The sequence below is a fragment of the Cygnus olor genome, chromosome 17 (genome assembly GCF_009769625.2).
Source record: "Cygnus olor isolate bCygOlo1 chromosome 17, bCygOlo1.pri.v2, whole genome shotgun sequence".
NCBI lineage: Eukaryota > Metazoa > Chordata > Aves > Anseriformes > Anatidae > Cygnus > Cygnus olor.
This window is the reverse complement of record NC_049185.1, coordinates 11,819,876-11,841,811: the sequence shown is the minus strand read 5'-3', so window position 1 is coordinate 11,841,811 and position 21,936 is coordinate 11,819,876. Positions and strand designations below refer to the sequence as shown.

Below are 21,936 nucleotides of genomic sequence, written 5' to 3'. Positions count from 1 at the left end.
TAACAAAAACCACTCATGGAATTCTCTGCAGCATTCTTTTGGTCTGGTAGCTGTGGCTTAATATATGGCATATTATGAAACATGTTTTTTGTATTGCAGTAGCGATAGAATCTCTGCCGCTTGCTAATACTCCAGAGGTGTTTGGGCTTCATGCAAACGCTGAGATTGGGTATTATACAAAGGCAGTTCGTGATATATGGTCTCATCTTCTCGAGCTGCAGCCTCAGACAGGTACATTCACCATGCCTTTGGCCTGTTTTCACAAATAGGAACTAAGGTGGCGAGCTCTGTGCTAAGAGACTGTGATGCCAACCGTGCCCCTGCCCACTTCAGGGGGTCTGGGGCCTGGCACGGACGCTGCAGCCAGTAGCGCTGCCTGCACCCTGCACGTTGCCACAGGCTGGCATGCAGAGGTTTCTGCAGCTGCACAGGTTAGTGTTTGCCTGCCAGCACAATGTGTAGTGGCCTCGTGGAGCAGAGGCAGCAAAACAGCAGGGACTGGGAGGCAAGCAAAGCAGCTGAACTGCTTAGTCCTGCCAGCATGGAAATTGTTCAGCATGTGCCCAGAGGCACAGTTTGAGGCATGCGGGAAGTCTTCTAGTCCAAATGTCAGTGCCACAGGGACTGGGCAAAGAATTTGGTGCCAAAAGGTGAGTCAGCTCTCAAAATTGTCTTACAGAATAATAGAAGGGGTAATTTATTCAGATATAGTCTCACTAACCCTTTTTTGTTTTAGGTGAATCTGGTACAGGAATCAGTCGAGATGAATATATTGCACATGTTGCTAAGGATATAGAAAGCAAGATACCACAAGTATTTGATCTTGCTCAGATACGAAAAGGTTTTGGACTAGACATATCCCCTACAACTGTGGTGCTGTTGCAGGAACTGGAACGTTTTAATAAGCTGATCATTCGCATGGCAAAGTCACTGGCTGAACTACAGCGGGTATGTAAGATCACAATAGGTGAAATCAGTCAGGCTTTAATTGCACCAATTCAGGCACTCAGGACTCTCACTGTCTTTCCAGGCCTTGTCTGGGGAAGTTGGAATGAGCAGTGAACTGGACGATGTGGCCCGGGCTCTCTTTAATGGACAGATTCCTGGAATCTGGCGGCGGCTGGCCCCTGACACACTAAAAACACTTGGAAATTGGATTATTTTCTTTAGAGCTAGGTATAACCAGTACACCAGCTGGGTGAGTAAGACACTCCAGAAAGCTCTTTTCTTTTGTTAATCTGCATGATATGCTGTGCAAGTTAGTGCTGGAGTGCAGAAGTCATTGAAACCACCCTGCTTTAAATAAGTTACTTGAACTAATGTCAATTACCACCTAGAATGAGACTGACTCACTGCACAACGGTGGAGTTAAGGAAGCCTGGCCACTGGCTTTAAGCTGGCTGGCCTCTGAGTTGAGTGAGGTGGTAGGAGAAGAGAACAAGTGCTGCAGGTTGTCTTCTCTGACTGATTGCAGGTTAATGAGTGTGAACCACAGGTGATGTGGCTCTCAGGCCTGCACATTCCAGAATCGTACCTGACAGCTCTTGTTCAGGCCACCTGCAGGAAAAACAGGTGGCCCCTGGATCATTCCACTCTCTACACTGAGGTGACTAAATACAGGACTGCAGAAGACATCACTGAAGGGTCTATACAAGGTAAGTGGTTTTATGATCATTTGAGGGGGAAAAAAAAAGCAGTTAATTGGGGCCAGAGGAGTGGGGGAGAAGGAGAGAAATTGCGTCACCTACTGAGTGGAATTACTTAGATCATACCTCTGCAGACAATACGCATGGTTATGGTTTTAATAGTCTGCATGATTACAAGCTGGAAATCAGCTAGGTTCAGGCTCCTGCTTTGCTGCCGAGCAAGTGTATACACAAACGATGATCTTCTTTCTTCAGCTTCTTTCACACACACCCCCGTATATTTCTTCAACTTCCAACCTCTCCTTGGCTCTCTCTCTCTTGCTTATATCTCTGTATGCATTTTCTTAATGGGAGAAACATTATAAACTTGCTAAGACTAAGTAAAAATGCATTTACACTGCAAATAACGTATTTAAGCAAAAAAAAAGTAAATACAACTACGTTGTATTACGTATTGTGTATATATCTCTTAGAAATGTCAATGTTCTAATCACTAAACGCAACCACCTCTGGCTAAAGGGCCAGGTAAGCAACTCTTTTTGAATATCACACCTGACTGGAAATGGAGAAGAAAAATCTGTTTTTTGCCAAATATAGCTATCAGCTAACAACAACAACAACAAAGGACACTTCAAGCCTAGATTATTCTGTATTTACCAACATTTCAACAAAAATGCTTGGTATTCATTTGTATTAGAACAACTCTGTCCAAACCCACACCTTTTGTCAGCATGAGCTAACCTTCAGTCCCACAAGAGTGAACAAGTTCTCTCATACTTTGGCTATTACTTGAGCAAATAATGAGGATGGTATCCACTGTGGGGAAGAAAACTGGTAGGAAATTGGTATTTATTCCTGTTTATCATATATAATGCAGCTGAGCCAATTTTAATTTGAAAGTGTTTTTTTTTAAACCCACAGCTCACAGCTGTATTATATGAACAGACACCACAGGTAAATATACCTCTGTGTAGATGCAGTTTGAAAGGGTAAGTTTTGTCATGACTGTATTAATGCCAAGGACAGCCACTGCAGGAACAACGTTGCCTTACACAGTGTTTTTTAGTAGCTTGACTTACACAAGGTGTTGCATTTCTGCCTTTACAGGCTGCTTTGTTTCTGGCCTGTTTCTGGAAGGAGCAGACTGGGACATAGAGAACAGCTGCCTTACGAAAAGCAAGCCTGGAGTGCTGGTGGTGGAGTTACCCATTCTGAAGATAATCCCCACTGAAGCGCACAGGCTCAAACTCCAGGTACTTTTCCTCTGGGGACTCTGAGGTAGATTTGTTTATTAACTTCTTCCTATTTTTAAATCTCAGTAGCTGCTAGTCCTTTCCCTCTTAGCACAACCGGAACTACCACTAGCATTTTAAAGCATGCAGTGTGAAACTTCTCCTTACATTAACAGAATGAGTGAATTTCTGAAGCCAACCATCTCTCATAGAGACTCCTCTTGTTTCCGCTTTCACACGCTTTAAGAACTATTCAGTGTCTTCCTTTCCTCCACACTCTTCTAGAATACCCTCCGGACACCGGTGTACACCACCTCCATGAGAAGGAACGCGATGGGCGTTGGCCTTGTTTTTGAAGCTGATCTTTACACCACAAGGCACATGTCCCATTGGGTGCTTCAAGGTGTTTGTCTCACTTTGAATGCAGATTGACAGCTTGAAATTAGGCGCTAGCTTTTTCTCATAGAATTCACTGCTTTAGGGAGGGAAGGAAAAAACAAACAAAAAACAACAAAGGCAAAGATTCAGCACCCTGGGTGGGGTAGTGTTCACTTAGGCGTACCTGACCTTAAATAGTATGTTACAACTAAGCTAGTAGTCTCAATAAACACATTAGAAAAGGAAGTGTTTTTCATCATTTGCATTTTGTTTTAGAAACACTCCAGGTTGCTGTGTACAGATATAGGAAAGATGTAGTAAGTTTGTCACACACACAAAGACTAAGGTTTGCCTGTATGGTTGTAAGAAACATTTTTAATTGCCCAAAGCATCGCTTCTGCTGTGTTTAGAAGCGATGCCTTCCATCAGCCTTGAACAAGTGGCAGGGTAGGTCACTCATACAATAGATAGCCATCGTAATATGGCAACAACAACCAAAAAAACCCCAAAACCGAAACCACTGCTGGGTAATGCAATACACTTAGACGTGGTAAACCCCGAAATAACAAGCTGTCTTTAACCAATCATTTTTCAGGAACACAGCCTTCTCCCTGTCCCTCCCCACAATTCATGAAACAAATCCTACCACACAGCTGACAAGGCACAACACTGACGAGTGTTTCTTGGGCTTTAAACTAGCAAGTGACTGAATTGTGAAGGTGCACAGGCAGAGGACACGGGAGGCCTTAGGGCTAGTGGACATTCAAATCCTCTCTGACTGGCAACAACCCTGCTGTAAGTTATCATGCTACACAGGAAATTTAGCAGTACCACAATTAGGAAGAACAGCTGTCTTCGTCCTGCCAGTGCCTTTTTTTTTTTTAGGGAAGCTGACAAATAGTTATCCAAGGCTCCCGAGGGACACACACACCAACACACAGCTGCAGAAAAAGCTTACAGGGTTAAGACTACAGCTGGCAAGAGGAAGGAAAGAGGGCAGGCAGGAATCCTTCACCAGGTTTCACAAAGGTTACATGTTCCAAGTTTTTGAAGGCACATCATAAGCTTAGCAGCATTTGGGAGCCATTTTTTCTTGCTTGTCCTACTCGGAGGCTGCAGACAAGAGTGAAGCAGAGGTGAGCTGGAGGTGCTGATCAGAATTTAAGAAAAAACTGTCAGATTTGTGCTCCCTTCCCAAAATTACATACTCACACTGCTCTCAGTATGCCTTTCTTTCCTAGAAAAAGAGAACAAACATAAAAATCAAGTAGTCTAACAAGAGATGTTGGGGCTACCTGTTGCTAACTAGGCAGGAGTAGGGGAACCAGGACAAGTACAAGGCAAGCGTGTCCCAATTGGCTGAGATGAAACTCGAGGATGCCAGATTCTCCTCTTGTATGAATTGGTTAAGTCAGTTACATTTCAAACTAAATGCACACATTTTGAAGGGACAGCATGGGCTTCTAAGCTCTTAGAAGCCCGTGCTGTCTGATGATACCCAGAACAAGTCTACAGTTTTCAGGAAACAAAAATAATCCCTTTATAAAAAAAAAAGTGCAGGTTAGAGCATAAGGAACCATTCCCATATTGGATAGTCGGTTACGTTTGCTCCCTGAAAAAGGAGCTCTGAGCCAGTATGGAAGGTGCCACAAGTGCAGTGTACTGACTAGTGTAAAACGTGCAATGAAGCCATTCGATTTAAAAAATAAAAAATAAAGAAGTGTTCATACTCTTTCTGTGAGAACCATTAACCATTGAAAAGAGTGCTTTATCCTCTCCTTCCCCATATTTTTTTTTTTTTTTTTTTTTTTACTTAAAGCCACAAACCAAAGTATTTAGGACTAGTAAGTAATACTTGCTGGGACTCTCAGGATTTTTGAGACAGAGAAACTATGAACACAATTTGCAACCAAAAGCCTATGAAGGTAAAAAGTCCTTAGTGCCTTTTAAAGTATAGCTGCAGCTGCATTATTTTCAATGCTACCATGAGAAAAGGCTTTGTCATGGAAGTTAATGTTTGTGTACGAATTGCTACATACACAGTGGAGACAAAAGACCTGTTGCTATTTTAAATGCTAACAGCCAATACCTATTGCTGCAGGTTTAGAGCTAAGTTTGTTTTCAGTAACATTAATAACACAGCCTGCAGCCTGTGCCTTTGTCCACATGTGTAGTTACCATAAATGGAGCAGTGCTCAGAAGCAAGCAGTCAGGTACCCCTGATTTGGCCACAGCATTTAGTAGTTATATGCCTTGCCATATGAACACAGTCCTATTAGGGTTCATTAGAGGAGAATAATCTATTAATGATGTATCTGGAAGAAGTTTGGCATGCATGGGGCATCAAAAGAAACTTTACTGCAGGTGCTATTTATCCTATAGGATCACAGTGCATAAACAGCAACAGAATAGAGCAAGTGATTTTACTTAAACAGTTCTGTCTGTCCCTGAGTGCTTTCTGACCACTTTGCTTCCGTTGACCTGATCCACTGCCAGCGTTTCAACCTCCGGCTGAGGCTGGGACGGCGCGACGTGGTGGATGCGATGCGCCACCCCAATGTGTGCCTTGTGTGGCTTCTCTCGGGCCGGACTGTGTGATTCACTGGATGCTCGATCTGAAGCAATCGGTGGAATAACCAACGGCCTCTCCTTGATAAGGTGCACCTCTGCCGTTTCTCTGGCCAACAAAAACGGAGTGGGATCAGGCATGGCATCCACAGGCTCTCTTAACAGCAGCTTCCGGCTATCCGATCCTATTCTGTAGGCCTCTTCAAACTCAGGGTTGAGTGGTGTTGACAGGCTCTTCTTCATTCTGCGTCGTGGAGTCTCAGGCAGTTTATCTTTGGGAGGGGCTGGCTTATAGTTGGACAACACTGGACTGCCAGAAGGGGTCCCCTCTGAAGTCCCACTGGAACTCAGCAGCTTCTTCTTAGTAGCGTGGAGTTGGGAAGTTAAATAAGCAATAGTGCTTGCTCTCTGCTCCAGTTCACTTGACAGCATATTGAGCTTATGGCTTTTCATTTTTAACTCTTCCAAATACTTCTTTTCTCTTTCTTTAATAGTGTTTTCCAGCACCATTATCATTGCATTCTTTTGCTCCAGTTCTTTCAATAATTCATTGTTTTCAGCCTCTTTGCTTTTCAGTTGAGCTTCAAGATCCTCACACTTTCTTTTGAGTTCATCACTTCTTGAACTACCATTTTCTAGAAGAACAGGAAAATAAGAAGTGTTTCAAGTTAATGATAGCCGTTAAGTTAAACAGTGGAGCAGGGTTCCTTTTGACAATTCACACCCATAAGACGACCCCAAAGGCTAACTTGTGCTAATAGTGTAAGAATCACTTTATCTTCAGAAGCACTGGGATGGCTCTTACATAAGAGATGAAGAGCTACTGCCACTCACCACAGCTTAAAAGAAAGCTGTTGACACCAAGTAAAGATGCTTCATGCATTGAGTTAAACAGGGATCACAGAAACCATGCTTGCCATACTTGCTCAGAATTAGAGCCTTTTTGCAAACTGGCTGGTCATTAAGAGGATCTTCTCTCCCAGCAAGCACCAGACTGGCTGGTGAGCAGGCCGGAACAGCTGTCCCAGCTCACCAGGAAGGCATGCCCAGGCTTTAGCTTTGGTCCCCCGTGGACAGCTGAAGCCTGTGACTGTAGGCAGAGACGTTCCTCTTCGCTGCTGTAGAAGTCTCTCTGGGGATGAGGTGTCTGAGCCTGGCTGCCTTCTCTTCACAAGAACACGCCCCCCTGTACACCAGGGGATCTTGCACTGTGGGCATGCCCTACAGGCTGACCCCGTCTCCGCACCTGTGCCCTCACACCACACACGGGGCATGTGGGGTGATTTTGTCACTCTTCAGTTTTTACAGCTGGACAGCTTTCCAACTGTTCAGCAGGGACCTTCAGCCCAAAATTCTCCAATAATAATCACTCCAGTCACAGAACTTTCAGCTATAAATTGTTAGACATTGTCCCCTCCACAGCGGGACATGTTCATATCTGTCACAGCACCAACATACCGGCATTACTAGCAGACCACCTACTCTAAAAATCCTGTGATGAAAAGTATCTGACAAACACTGCAATATCAAAAATTAATGCTGAGCCCATGCAAAGCAGCTCAGTTGCCTTGCTAGATTTGCCCGTGTTCGCTCTTATCCGCAACACACATCCTGTCCTACGCTGTCCCTGATCCAGGAGGTTACACCCAGGGAGTCTCTCATTCCTCTGCTTCACCTGTTGATAACATCACAGAAAGAAGAAAGCTTTGTGGTATGATAACAATACCAGCTAAAATTCCATTCCTGCTCGCAATGCACGCAGCATACACAGGGAACTAGGGAACTGATTGTCTAGAAACAGAGAGGAGTCAGCAGTTCTGCACTCTCTTCCTTGGTCTTTCGAAGATGACCTTGCTAAAGAACTTGTGACATTTGTTCCATAAATAACCATAACTCTGGAAAGTAGAAACCTACTCTTATATCTTTTGAATTTACAGAGTCAACATCCCCTATGCAAAGTATTCTCACCTACTTATAATGGAGAAAGTAAAACATTAAGAAACATGAGGCAGTTTAACGTGAATACTAAACAAAAATGTTACGTATTCCTTACCTGAGAAGTCTGAAGTCTTTACAGTCAGCTCATAGGTTAAATCTGAAGGGGAAAAAAAGTTGTTTAGCTTTCTTTGTTAGAACAACAACAAATAAACCACTTGGTGAGCATGTTTACAGTAATAGGAGATCCACTGCAAAAGATCAAATCTGTAAAAAACCAACCCAACCACAGAACAATCCCATGACAGTTTTTTTTTTTAAAGGCAGATCTCTGCTTACTGACCACACTGTCATGCCCTGAAATACACACACCCTAACTATACCCCAATGGGGGCCTCTGTTGCAGAGGCTTCACTGCTCAAGTAGGAAGCAGTTACCCCATTCTTGTGAAAAGAGGCAAGCACTGACCCAGCGTATCAGCACGCTTTCCAGTTACCTGTGCAGTGCTGCTGCAGGCGTCGAATCTCAGCGTGCAGGCCTTTCAGTGTGTTGGCGTGCTCCCGCTGGAGAAAGAGTAGATTCTTCTGGGCACTGTGTAGCTGGTTCTCCAGGTTTGAAGTTGCCATCCTGGCATGCAGTCGCTCTGTCAGTAAACAGATGTAGAACGGTAACACGCAGTTATCTTGCGGATATAAAGATCCTCACTACAACGAGAATCAACAGAAATAATTGAATGATACTATTAACGAACTGATATGCAAGCAAGCAAATGCCCCAAAAGTATTAATGTTTTCCTGTTTCATGACTATTTCAATTAGTAGTGCTCTTGGTTCATAGAAAGCCTAATTTAACTCCAGGCCAGAGCAGCACAGGGAACTCATTTGTTTGGAGTTAACACATTTAAAGGATTAACTTCAGACAGACAAAGTCACTAATCCTGTTACAAGGTATAAGTGGAGTTCTGAGAAATGGGCTAGTATGTCCCTCTGTCTTGTTGGGCGTTTTCCATGTACCTCCTGGGTTACAGGACTCAGTAACATCTCTGGACAAGAAGAGGAAGAAAGGACTGTAGAACTGCATCATCATTAAAGAGAAACACAAAGTAAGGAGCCCTTAACACCCATCTGAGCCCAGCAGCGTGCGTGCATGTGGCTGCTCAGGGGCGCCTTAGCTGAGAAGCACACACTGGAAGGGGGAGGAGAGCACTCTGGCTGCTGCTGCATTTCAGCTGCACTACAGCATGGACGCAGGCCCCATGGCACTGCCGCCTGGTGTCCCACACGGGCCCCAGTGACACTGCAGTGAGGCTGTGGAAAAGCACAATGTCCCATTTAAAGACAAAACAAGCAGATATTTGTTGCTCAGGTTATGAGTAAAAGGAAAACTCTTACACCACTGGGGTTTCCTCGCAAAGCAGCCCTTAAAACTACGTCCCTGGCCACAGCAGCGCTCAGATTCAAATAAAGACAGAAACGGTTTGCAGTACGATGCTGGGAAGCATCTTTGAAGACCCCTGCTGTGTTACTACTGCTCCTTGTAAGGCAACAATGGTTTTAAAACATTGTATACCCACAGGCCAGATGACAGAGAAACACCTGTCTAGTAGAGCTGAAGACACAGACTCCCAAATGAATTCTCTGATAAAAGGTAAAAGTGTCTCCTCACACAAGGTGCAACCAGATGCTTCCCTGGGGCTCCCTCTGTGACATCTGAAGAGCACCTGGTGAGCTGCGGTGGCAGGATCACGCTCCAGAGAAGCATGAACAGAAGTCACCAGGTCCCTGGTGGATCTAATCACTCAGTCTGTCATGACACTATTTTCTTTATTGTCCTGCTTCCTAGGGAAATTTCAACTGTAAAATAAGTACGTTAATGAAAAAGTGCAAAGATGACAGCATGCCACCCTCCTGCAGCCTCAAAGCACAAAATCACTCAGCACAAAATACTTCTAGTTGCTCTTGAACTTCACAGTATGACCATTGCCCCTCTCTGCATACACAGGGTGCTGTAACATGAGCAGCACTGCCACAGCGAGGGCACACAATGCTGCTCCACCTACAGCTGTTTTACAGAGGCTGCTGGATCTACCTGAAAAGAAGGTTCCAGAAACATATGCCCTCACTTCCTCCACACTGCTAGATTTCTCCTTTCTTTAGCAAGGAATCTGTCAAGCTTGGGAAGCCTTCTCCTCCTCAGACAGCCTAAGAGCACAAGGACAGCACAAAAACAGGTGTACAGACAAGTTCGAGAGAGCCAGGCTGGTGGGGATACTGGGGTGAGGGGCAGTAGCTCATGCTGGATGGGAATCGCCCAGGCCATGCTGGGAGAAGTGCCATCTTTTCGGAGTGCCGCAGAGGACAGCTGCTGGCCTGCTCCCAGGAGTGAGGAGGAGAGGGTTCCCAGGCGCCCTGTGGCGCTCTGCACACAGCTGCTGCTGCCGCCCACCATCCAGCAAGGAGACGGGACCAACAAAGCCGCTACCACACTGTGTCAGACACTGCTGCTGCGTGAGGAGCATTAGCTTTGTCATTTCAGTACTAAGGCTAAATTGAGTTATCTGTGTAGCTTTGTAAAAGCAATTCCAGCATTTAGATTGCAAAGATAAGACTCGGGACTCTCACTGCCTGGACAACCATCTGCAATGGCATTACAGCTACAGACTGTAATTGTGGGACAACGTTGTGCAAGAGATGGACCTTAATTCTGTCCCCTGGCTACCTCACAGGCAGCCTTAAGTGGTTCATATTGCTAGGTAAAACATTTCCCATTGGGCTCTTTGGGTATGTAGTTTTGTGACAAAGATTTTATTCTACAAGTTTAAAGTTAGTAGAACATACAGTCAGAGAACACAACATGCATTTGTCATTCCTTAAGATAACACAGACTCATTTTTAATTTTATATCTTTCATCCCAAAGATGTAACCCGAGGAACATCCAAATGACCCCAAAGAAACACCAGAGACAGAACCTTGATAAAACATTTGAAAATTAAAAATGTACGTATATACACACACACAATCTTCCTGACTTTATGTGTAACCGTAACTGACATCATCATCGATGACTTATCCCTACCACAAAAACATATATTTGACTGTCAAAAAATAAAGCGAGGGTGTAAGAGACTTTCGCAGAATCAATTTCTATGCAAGAAGCAAAACAGAGCTTTCGGTTACTTTATAACGAAGATGAAAGATCAGGTTCAGTGCTCAAGAAGAATGAGGGAAACAGTGCCAACGTGCTTTATTGCATGGAACTGGTCAGTTTGCAATCAACACAATTAAGAAACAAGCAAGGTACAGATCAAAAACTCTCAAAAGAGGTTCCTGGGTTGGCTAAATAAGAAGTAACCTCAGTCGTGCATTCAGGCTCCTGTGCAGCCACTACATGAGAGCGGCTCACTGAGCCGGGACTGCTTTCTGCCCTCCGGCAAGGGGACGCACTGGGAGCCTCATGGCCAGCCCAGGAACCTCTCGTGCTGCAGCCTCAGCTGGTGCCTCACGGTCACAGCAGTTACTGTGGGCACTGTTAGTTTAAAGGATTGTTGATGCTTTTGCTGTTACATTTTCAAAGTGACATCATCTTGTCTGCAAAGCTGACTTCAGACAGACAGAAGCTACTGAATCATCCAATTTTGTAAGTGATCATAATACTCTTATCGACTGAGTATGACAGCAGAACAAAACCTGCTTCAGAGTCCATTCCCTTAACACAGCTGGAGCTGAGACTGCGTGGTACACCAAGGCTCAGAAGGATTTTTACTAAGAAATGTATTTTCTAAAAAACACGAAGCACTGACAGTGCTATGTGACAGAACGGTCTACATATAATGTCCTGGAACCTTTCCTATCCCACTTGTTACTAACCACTTACAGGCTTTATGCTTCTAACTATAATCCCAACAGAAGAAGTCTTCTTCACCAGCAACAAACTTTGATATGAAAAGTTCATAACTCAATTCTTGAAAATAAATGCATTTTTAAACTAGCTCTGAATGTGAGAACAAGCAAAACAAGGCTGTCACTGTTGATGCCTTCAATTATTTTTTCACCTTGATCTCTTCCACACTAAAGATCACACTAGGATTACCTCATCTGAATAAAAACAATCAGAGGCAGGCTAGTTTTATGGGTTTGGGAAGAAAAAAAAAACAAACTATCAGCACCAGAGCATCACCTCCCCTGCAGCACTGGTACGTGATCAGTGAGAGCAGTTCTATCAATCCACTAGGAGTTTTAGCTGCAGCCCCTCTGTGGTAAGTCGTTCCTCCCTCCTCCGAGGATAAAGGACCAGAGGGCTGGCGGCCTGCAGGCCTTCTGCAACCCTCTGAGGCTTTCCTTCCTCACTGCAGCCTTGCAGTCTGCCTCTCCTCTCCTTCAGCCATTGCAGTGGTTGTCTAGGAAAGGGAAAGGCCGCTGTGGTAAAGTCACAGTTTCCACAGAATTCATGGGCAGCCGCTTCAATCCAGTCCCCATTCTGCCCTGCCCTGTCATGTCTTTGTACACAGCACATAAAACACCGCACAATTCGGGCACCTGTACTCAGGAACAGGTGAAACAACCACGGAAACAGGGAAGGTGTCTTGCAGAGACAGTCACTATACAAAGCCACTTATGCTGAGAAACCTGCTTCAGCTACACAAATTAGTATTCATAAGAATATACTCCAAGACACTATTCACTTCGTAGCTACTTTACACTAAATCTTAAAACACAAACGTAGGCTTATTATTAAAACCTGGGATCTGGATGAAATAGATTTCTACTGAATCTGCCAACTGAGTTCATTAATACAATATTAAAATATTTTAGTTTCTTTTTCTTCCCTCATTTGTGCATCAGAAATTTCCTTGTGAGTTCAGCTGCGAATATGTTCACACCAGCACCCCGGATAGCTCTCAGATACCAAAGGATCACATGCATTTCACCCGCCTCTTGTTTTTCCCCATAGGAACTTTTTCCAGCACCTAACCAGAAAGCTGGCCAAACTACCAAAGCAGAAGCCAGCCACAGAGAAAATATTTATCTCCCTAGAATAGCATCGAGTCCTTTTATGTCCCTAGAGATAATACAACCGAACTGGACAAAAGGTAACTGGAAAACACGGACAGATGTGCATTACATCAGGCAAACCTAGCCAACTGATACGTTCTGGGGCAAGTTTACCAAACAGACCATGTCAGAAGATCAGAAACACAGCACTAAGAGGAGGGAAAAAGCCTCCTGGCACAACATCCCAGAACAGCGCTCCTGAGAGCTGGGAGCTCCAAGAGCTGGACACCACTGGTGCTCCCCCTGGGAAACCTAACACGTTACACACTGTGCTACGTACAGAAAAACCTACAATTCATGCCTCTAACACCACCCTATTTACACAGCTTCCATGGCTTGTTCCGATTTCTTCAGCTCTGTCAATGGAGTTTCATTCTTCTTGCTTTGCTGGTGCAGCTTGTCATTTTGGAATTGTTTACTATCCTAAAAGTACCACCGAGCAGACTGATTGCTTTTACTGAGGAATTACTCCGCAATCGATACGAAGGACTTAACTTCCCTACAGAGAATACTGGCTGGCACCACTGTTTAAAGACTATTCTGGCTATGGCCTACTCCACCTACTCCAAGCTCCCTAAAAATTGTTAACCCCCTGTTTTGTGGTACCACACGTAGCCACAAATCACATCCAACAACTGGTCTCACGGGCAGCTGAGATCTTACAGAAACGACTACCAGTCTTCAAAATCTACTCAGGTACATTCCTGTTGGAGTTTCTAAGAGGAAATCCTATAAAGTAGTTGCGGGATTGCAATAAGCTCATTACATCTCCTGCTCTTCCAAGCCTTAAGGAATGTGAAGCCATGGATATGGTTACAATCAAAAAGCACAAGATAGATACGAGAAATGCAGACGTCACCCAAGTCCTTAAGAGCCAGATGAGCAATCTTTACTCTCACCATGGAAATCAGCAGGACAGATTTCAGACCAGCTAAGGCAATGCTGGGAAGAAAGCTGTAACTGCATACCACAGAGTAGTTAGGTAGGGCTCTATGGTTTTTCTTCCTTCTTTCGTCTCCAACACAACTTTTTTTTTTATTATTTTTTTTAAATGCTTGCTTTGTTCTTACACAAAGGAACTGTGAAACACAGAGCTAGGCAAACTCCAACTAGGAATGCATGTGTCACTTGATAAGGTTGATAAAACATTAAAAGGGGCATCGCAGTATTCAACGCTGCACTGGTAACACACCTGGTTCACAGGAAGACCAGCACTAAAACCAGTTTCCAACCTGTCACAGTCGCAAAGCTTTATCTGTATGGTGTCCTGCATTCCACCCTTGAACATACGGTATTTCTCATTTCCTGATCACTACAAAACACTTCTAGATATAGCTAGAGATTTAGATCTGGAGACAGCCCCCCAAGCAGTGGATTTAGAATTTCTTATGAATACAGTCGGGAGAACAAACTGAATGAAGCAGCACTCCTTCAGAAACGTGAAGTGCAACACTAATCCCTGCTACCCTAAATCCTCATCTTCTCTTTACTACGGAAGGTAATTGAACATTCTTGTAAGCTCACCCTAAAGGAACTTTTCCATCTCTTTCCTGAGTGTGTTCGCCCTTAAAAAGGGAAAAAACATCTTAATTTAAAATAAAAGAAGGAACAAGAGCTTCCAATATCCACATCATCACACGCCACCAATAAGCAACTGCTAACATTTAACAGCCAAATCCTACCTTGTAGATGGTGAACAGGCTCCAGGCCTTTTCTGATCTCAGTATTTGGATAGAATTCAAAACTTTTCAATGAATGAGTTGTAATTTTCTGGCTGTGTATTATTAGGTGCCGGTGCACAACATCAGAGCATATCCATATCTCACTGGCAAAATAAGAAGAGGGAGATGCTAATCTATGATTTTAGACACAGTCTAAAGGAATCTACTGCAACGAAGCCCAACTGACCACAGTTATTTAACTTTTTCATTCCCATTTGGTATCCACCGAACAAAATAGAACAATCTCCTTCAAAATAGATGGGGCAATTATCACCTGGAACCACTTCAGCTCCTCCCACCAAATATCCAAGTCTTTTTGGAGAGACATTTGGGCAGGCTAGCCTTTTCCTCTGGACTGGTATCTAGCTGTTGCCCCCTCCAAATGTGACAAAAGCTGCCAAAACACTTTTGCATGCTGTACAAAATACAATTTCGAGAACTAATTAAGGACATGGGCTCTCTCGGAAGAGCCTTGTAAGTGATAGTCCCCATTTTTACAGACTGTCACTGAACTGACCAAACAGTGCTCAGTAATGTGGCTCTAATGATAAATGCCCAACTGCTGGACACTTAGCTGTTCTCTGCTTAGATCAGCTCTGCCATCTCCAGAGACTTATGCCATCCGAGAAGTGTTTGGTCAGCTTGTTTTGAAGGAACACAGAGAAAGCCTGCGGTCTCCACAGCCAACTCGAGGGCTTTGCTGAGTGTCCTTCTGCTCAGACATCTCCTTTACCTGCCCCTGCCGACCCAGTACCGCTGCATGTCTACCGATGTAGATCCAGCAGCACAGCCCAAAGACAGCCTGCTACACAGGAGCAGATTTATGACCCCTCCCCATGCCCCTGAGCATTAGACCGGACCACGTTCACTAGTCAGCAGCTCTGAAGCCGGCCCTGCCTTTCAGACTACACTCTAGGCCACTGCAGCCACCTTCAGTACGCAGCACAGCTCGTAGCAACAACTCTGGACCCTATTCCTGTGCTTTTGTGTCAACGCGTATCAGTTCTTATCGCATCTAACTGTGGTCCCAGGACACTGTTCTCACGCTCTTTTAGTTTATGTCTTTAAGCCAGACAAAATTAGTTCTTTCCTGGAGACAGCTGATGGCAAAGACAAAATGTGCCACCCCCCTCCCAGAGGAAGGATGACTGTTTTCTCAGCACCCTTTCTATTTCTAAGACTTTTGATGTTGTTTTACTGGGTAGTTTTTCTGCCCTGTTTCCTCTTCATTTTGTGATTAGGGATTCTGCAGACTCTTTACAGGGAATCTCTGAATATCCCTGAGGAAGCAAAGTTTTAATATTCTAGTAAAAAGAATAAAATTGTTTTGTTACTGTAACAGCAGTGGGTATGGCAGCAGGAAGAATAATTAAGAGGACACATCTCTGACAGCAACGCTTTCATTCCTCCAGATGCCTTAACCTAACAGGCTGGTGGTGCAGGAAGCCACGAGGGCTGACAGGGACAACACACACAGTCCCCGTCCTTGAGACCGCACCACCCCGGGGCCGTCACAGTGGAAGCAGACTAAAATAAGTCAACAGTGAGACCGCTGCCATGCCAGAGACTGGAAGAGAATCAAATCAAAGAGAAGCAGTCCTGCAGCGGCATTTTAGACCTACGTATTTCTGACTATTACCAAGGTATCCTGACGCTATAGCAACCGATGCTATGGCTGTCAAGAAGAAAGGGCTTACTCTGGCAGAAGACATTGAAAATGACTAAAGTTGGGCATCAGGGAAATGGTGAAGGCATCGCCTAAATAGCACCAATTACTTCAAAACAATACTCTTCTTTAACGGTGATTTTTTTTAAAGTTATATTAAAACCCCTCATGAGTAAAGGGGTAATTTAGCAGAACAGGCAGGCTCTCATCAGTAGCTCCTGATGAGTGGATTTTCTATTTTATTCACCCCTTCATTCATCCTGGGGAGAAAGGAGTTTGTCACTGTAATACAAGCCTCCATCAAAGCTTTCACAAATTGCACCCCAATCACAACTGGTTGGTTATAATACTGCAAAGAAACATACTACTCTTTCTACTAAAGCCAGTTTCTTTTGTAAGAAGGGCAATGAAAAGGAAGTTAGTCTCCCAATTCCCCCCAACACTAACATAATATCAGTGTTACATGTAAGAATGATTCTGATCCTATTACTTTCACAGCCATTAAGTTCTCCGGCTTCAGTTAAAGCTAAATCAGGACTTCACCTTGTATAGCACCTGTGGGAGGTGTACAAGGATATGTCAAGTACAACTCCAAACTCACGCTTAGAAATAACACTGTGATGGAAAAGTCAGTTTTTTCCCTTATGAACACCACTTTGTGTTATCTTTTGAGTTCACTATGATCAGTGAGCGATGCGTGAATCACAGAAGGAAGTCACAGAAGATGTATTTGTGTCATTTTTAAAATGTCCCAGTTCTAAAGGCTTAATGAAATGCCAGCCAAAACAATTACTATGGCTGGTTTCACATAAGTGACTTTTTTCCCCTCCCACTTAGTAGGAAAATAACCTGCCACAATGCAGATGTGCAACTATTCAGCTCTCCAGCCTAGCCACGACTTTGCCTCACAGCTTCCACTCGGATATACTGAGCAAGTGTACTGCCACATCTGTGAAATGCTCCAAATCCACCTTCCCCGGACTGCCTAGTGCTGCAGGCCAGGGAAGTGGTCCCGCTGACACAGAGCCACCTTCCCACTGACTGGTTTTCACTGAGGGGTTCACACTGCAGCCACCTGAAGGGGAAGGGGGGAAACGGGTGAGCAGGGCAGGCGGGTGGGATGGGCACAAGTGCCTCCTGAGGCAGCGGTGCCAGCTCCTGGCACTGCCCTGAACTTGAGCTCCCACTGCGAGGACAGCAGAGGGCATGATTTTCAGAGTTCACCCGGGATGAAAGGCGTCGAGAGAACTGGCTGGACCCAGCTGCAGAGCACAGCTACTCGAACTGCTCTGCAGAATAAAACAACAATTTTCCAGGCAAGTTTAACAGGCCGAGGAGTATGTTTGTTCTCTAAAGCATTCTGCGACAGTCTTTTCCTAAGGCATCGATTTGATTGTTTGAGAACAATCAAACAGATGAAAATTACTCTCCATTTTGCTGAAGTAAAGGTTTTGAGAGCTGCTGCTGACAGGAATCTAGGGGCAGTGATTACCTATGTCTAAGTTCTCCCCTTAAAAAGTACAAGATTTGTTATTAAATAATATGATGCTGAGACCTAGGTACCTTGTACTCTACCTACATAACCCAGGTACCTGGAAGACAGCAGGGCTAACAGAGCTTGAATCAAGTTTTCATGAGGAACGGAAAGCAAACAAGCACACATACTTGTGTTACAAAGGAAACCTGCCACTAATGACATCATTCAGGCTTTTTCCACACAGACACCTCCTGAGTGCAACACCTCTGCCCCACAGCAGTGCGATCGATGGCACCTTGTGTGCCCTCCCTCTGGGCACCGCCTCGGATTACCGGAGCTACCGTCCCTGGTGAACTTTCAGCCTTTCTACAGGCAGGCACTGTTCTGTTGGGTGGAAGTCATGAAAAGTTTCAGTTTTCAGTCAAGCAATACTTTTAAATAACTTTGATCTTGAATCCTGGCTCTCACCCACATAATTAAGACTGACAAGCAGCAAGATATTTTAATGATATTTTCAAGTAACACCCCAAGTTTTCCTAGGAGTGAAATGAGAATAAACGTGCTCCTCAACACCAGGAAGGAAAGGGATCCAAATAAAAGGCTTTCTTTTTTTTTTTTTTTTTTTTTTAAAAAGACTATTTTAAAACCAGCTTGCAGATATTCCAATACACTCAGAATACATTGTTTTCAGAAAAGATTTGCCACATCTCTAACTTCTCGTAGCATGTAAATGTACTGCTCCCATTTATAATACCATGCTCCTTAATATCATCAAGGGAAACGAGCTGGTGCAACATCCTCAGACAACGTTACTCACTGATCCCATGGAGATACTGACCGACACCAATTATCAGACTGCTGGACAGCTTCACGTAGAGAAAAACAATTTTGCTATCATTTAAAAATGAACACAGAGACAAATCAGGCACACGCTCGCTGAAGATACTACAACCAGATATATAAAGGATGCCGGCTCTCGAAGAAGTGCAGGAATCGGAGACAAGGTACAGCAGGCAGCACCTGAGCACCAACACTCAAACCTGGCTCTCCGAAATACAGCATTCATCATCTTCAGTCGCTCTTTCAGGTGGTGCCTTAGACGCACGCACACGAGAGGAGCCGGGAGTGATCTGGCATGCTGCGGATGCAAAGGGAAGCCAGCCTCCTGCTCGAACAAAGGGCAAGCGGCGCGCTCGGGCTCCACCCCGGCGCTCAGCACCACGTCTCCAAGGGACAGGACAAGCGCTGCCATAGCCTGGCCTGCCCACGCTGCTGGTGGCTGCCCAGCACCAGCTGACTGCAGCATGCTTGCACTGCCGACAGCGTGGAAGCAGAAACAAGGCACACAAGCCTGCGCTTTTCTATGTCTCACAGCCACTCCAAGCACACGCAATGTTTTATTGTATGCTGCAGCAAACTGACACGAACAAAGCTGCAGACAGCCAGACCACAGATGGTTCATGCAACTGCCTTTTCTCAACACCAACACCCTTAGGTCTTTCTTTTCTCAACCTGTGACTTTGTTTTCAAACAACCAGCAGCAGGAAAACAAGGAAGATCTATGCGCTTGTCTACTCAGACTACACCTATTTCCCCTAAAGCACAACAGTAAGCTACCCGACACAGGATTTCTTCAGTAAGTCGCTGCTCATTAAAACCCACTGCTGTTAGTTACTAACAGACACATATACACAGACACACAAATATATAGTGTCACTTGTTACTTGTCAGCAAAAAAATTCTCAAGCATTATGAACTATTTCAGAAAGATGTTAACTACAATTTGCTACGTTTTTTTTTTTACTACAAAAAATGAGGTTAAACATGAACTTGAGCAAAAAAATGAATTACATAACAGCATTCTGTTTACACAAGTAAGCATTGCAATACATTGTGAATCTTGAGGATATAAAAGCAACCCTTTAATATTTTGCAATTTTAAAACTCAATTTCTTAACCCATGGAAAAGCAATAACACACTTAGAAATTAGTGCCTGATGGTATTAAAGGCAAACTAGTTTGTAAACAGTACAGTAGAGGGGCTGCAGTTGTAGTAATGTTCCAAAAATATTTTACCGTACATTATGCTTCACATTCTGCAATAATAGGACAGGAGTTTTTCTTCTCCCTGCTGCTGTTAAAGGACCCACTAAGGTGGCAGATCTGAATGAACAAATATTTTGTCCTTAATACCTACAGCCCCTTGAATTACGGCACATGGAAGAACAGTTTGATTTTTGTAATTACAATGATAAAAAATTATACATTTTAAATACATTAAAAAAAAAAATTAGAAACCTTAGAAGCATGCAATTATACCTGGAATCTTAAGTAAAGGAAAGAGCTTTATGGAATGAAATAAGGTTGCTATTTCTGAGTTTACAGCAACCGCTGGACCTAAAACTGCATAGAGCATTTGGACTGGTCACGAGGCCTTTGTCTTTTCTAAGGCGATAGGGGCGGAAACTTTACAGATACACAAAGCAGAAGTATGGTAATAGCATGAAAACAAGCAGTTATGCATCAGTTTAGCCAATTTCCTAATATATTTCTACATATTATATAATCAATATTTTCTGCTTAAGCAGATGATACTTTCCTCTGTTATGGCCCTTTTTCACTAAAAATCACTGCTGGAACCTCAGCACAACATTCACATAATTACAAGTCTTTTATTATCCGTTCATAAAATGCTAGCCTTAAACAAATCAAAAGTGATGCTCAGTTCAAGACCATGAATGTCCGTTTTTGTTTAAGAGCATAAATGTCCAGCTTCCCTCAGAGGTTCAGTCACAATAAAGCACTACAGGATTACATTCGCTAACGAGCAAGTTATACAGAGAAAATGCACCGTATTTAGTCTTATCTGTTTATTTATTTATTAAGTTGAGGAGCATAGTTTATATTGCCTCAATAAAATAAAAGCCTCAATAAAGCCTTTTAAGCTTGAGCATCTTACCATCGAGGCAAAGCCAACAAGTACCCTGGGTGCCTCCTGTGCACCTGCAATGCAGATCAAAACGGGCAATTCCACCCTCCAGGCCGCCTCAGCGTCTGGGCTTTCATTTACCTTCACGGGCTCGGCTCTGCCCAATTTTGCTGCCAAGCTCACACCCCGCTGCTGTCACCCATGGAGGCAAGGCCCCTCCTTCCTCCCCCGTCCCACCCCAGGTCCCGGGTGGGAGAGCCTCCCCGCAGCTGGCAGCTCTCCATCTCTGAAGGCGCGCCGCATTTCTTTGCTGCCAGACCCACGGATGACAGGCGTTCCCTCGGGAGGAACCCGCTCGTCTCAGCCCAGGATTGCTCCCCACCCGCCAAGCCCACGCACCTGCTCCTGCCTTACCAGGAAAAGGGCAGCGCCGGAGGCTGCGAAGCAAAACCCCTGCCCGGGGCGGGGGGCGGCAGCCACGGCGGGGCCGAGCTGCGTTTTCCAGACAGCGCCACCAGGGAGGGAGGGACGGAGGGAGGCGGCTCCCCGGGGCCGGGGGCACCCGGACGGAGGTCCCCGGCCAGCAGAGCCGGGGGGCCGAGGGGCAGCAAGGAGCCGGCAGCCGCCTGCCTCCGCCGCTCAGGAGCACGAAGCGGAGCCGCCCAGCCCCCGGCCAACTCGCCCTGCCTTACAGCGCCCGGCCCGGCCCCCTCACGCCGCCGCTCCTCACCTCACCGGGGCCGCCGCCGTCCCCGCCCCGGAGCCGCCTCCTCACAAAGGCCGGGGTGGGGGGGGGCGCTCCCCTCAGCCCCTCACGACGGCGGGGGGGGGGACGCGGAGCCGTTAGGGCCGCATCCCCTCAGCCACAGCCCCGCCACCCCCCCCCACCGCCGGCCGCCCCTCACCTGCCTTCGGCCCCTCCGCGGCCGGCAGCGCGCAGCCCTCAGCCGCGGCTCATGGCGCCCGCCGGAGCCCAGCGCCCCGCGGGGCCGGCGCTCACCGGCGGCGGGGGGGGGGGGCACGGACGGGGCCGGGGGCGTCGGCGCAGGCGCCGGTGCGGTTGCGGCAGCCCGGCCCGTCGCTATGGCAACGGGGGGGGGCAGCGCGGCTCGGCGGCGGTTGCCGCGTTCCCGCCCACGGGGGGGAGCGCGCGCCTGGGCCGCGCGCTGAGGAGCGGGAGGCGCGCGCGGGGGGCGGGAAGCGCGCGGCGGCTGCGGGGGGCTCGCGCGTGGCTGCAGCGGGGCGCGCGTGCACGGGCGCGTGTGCAGGCTGCGGGCGGGAACGGGGCCGCGTGTGCTGCAGCACTGTGACAGTGCGCACGGGGGAACAAAG

At 45.8% G+C, this 21,936-nt stretch overlaps 2 protein-coding genes across 10 annotated transcripts in view; one reads left to right on the top strand and one right to left on the bottom strand.

Annotated features, from left to right (window-relative positions):
* The window catches only part of DNAH10 (dynein axonemal heavy chain 10), a 59,576-nt gene extending 54,271 nt beyond the window's left edge, over positions 1–5,305 (top strand). For 2 of the 3 annotated variants that reach the window (XM_040576862.1, XM_040576861.1), the window contains 6 exons: positions 100–231; positions 737–948; positions 1,031–1,198; positions 1,475–1,655; positions 2,754–2,899; positions 3,164–5,305. In XM_040576862.1, the coding sequence (XP_040432796.1) occupies positions 100–231; positions 737–948; positions 1,031–1,198; positions 1,475–1,655; positions 2,754–2,899; positions 3,164–3,310 (986 nt within the window). In that variant the 3' untranslated portion in view covers positions 3,311–5,305. Of the gene's footprint in view, positions 1–99; positions 232–736; positions 949–1,030; positions 1,199–1,474; positions 1,656–2,567; positions 2,601–2,753; positions 2,900–3,163 lie in introns of those variants that run through there. The other variant, XM_040576863.1, reaches the window with a different exon arrangement.
* CCDC92 (coiled-coil domain containing 92) overlaps positions 3,572–21,936 on the bottom strand; it is an 85,169-nt gene continuing 66,804 nt past the window's right edge. The window contains exons 1-4 of one of the 7 annotated variants that reach the window (XM_040576870.1): positions 21,510–21,645; positions 8,256–8,402; positions 7,878–7,919; positions 3,574–6,459 (exon numbers count right to left, since the gene is read on the bottom strand). In XM_040576870.1, coding sequence (XP_040432804.1) covers positions 5,684–6,459; positions 7,878–7,919; positions 8,256–8,385 — 948 coding nt within the window. In that variant the 5' untranslated portion in view covers positions 8,386–8,402; positions 21,510–21,645 and the 3' untranslated portion in view covers positions 3,574–5,683. Of the gene's footprint in view, positions 6,460–7,877; positions 7,920–8,255; positions 8,464–21,003; positions 21,300–21,509; positions 21,646–21,936 lie in introns of those variants that run through there. The other 6 variants (XM_040576864.1, XM_040576871.1, XM_040576866.1 and 3 more) reach the window with 6 other exon arrangements.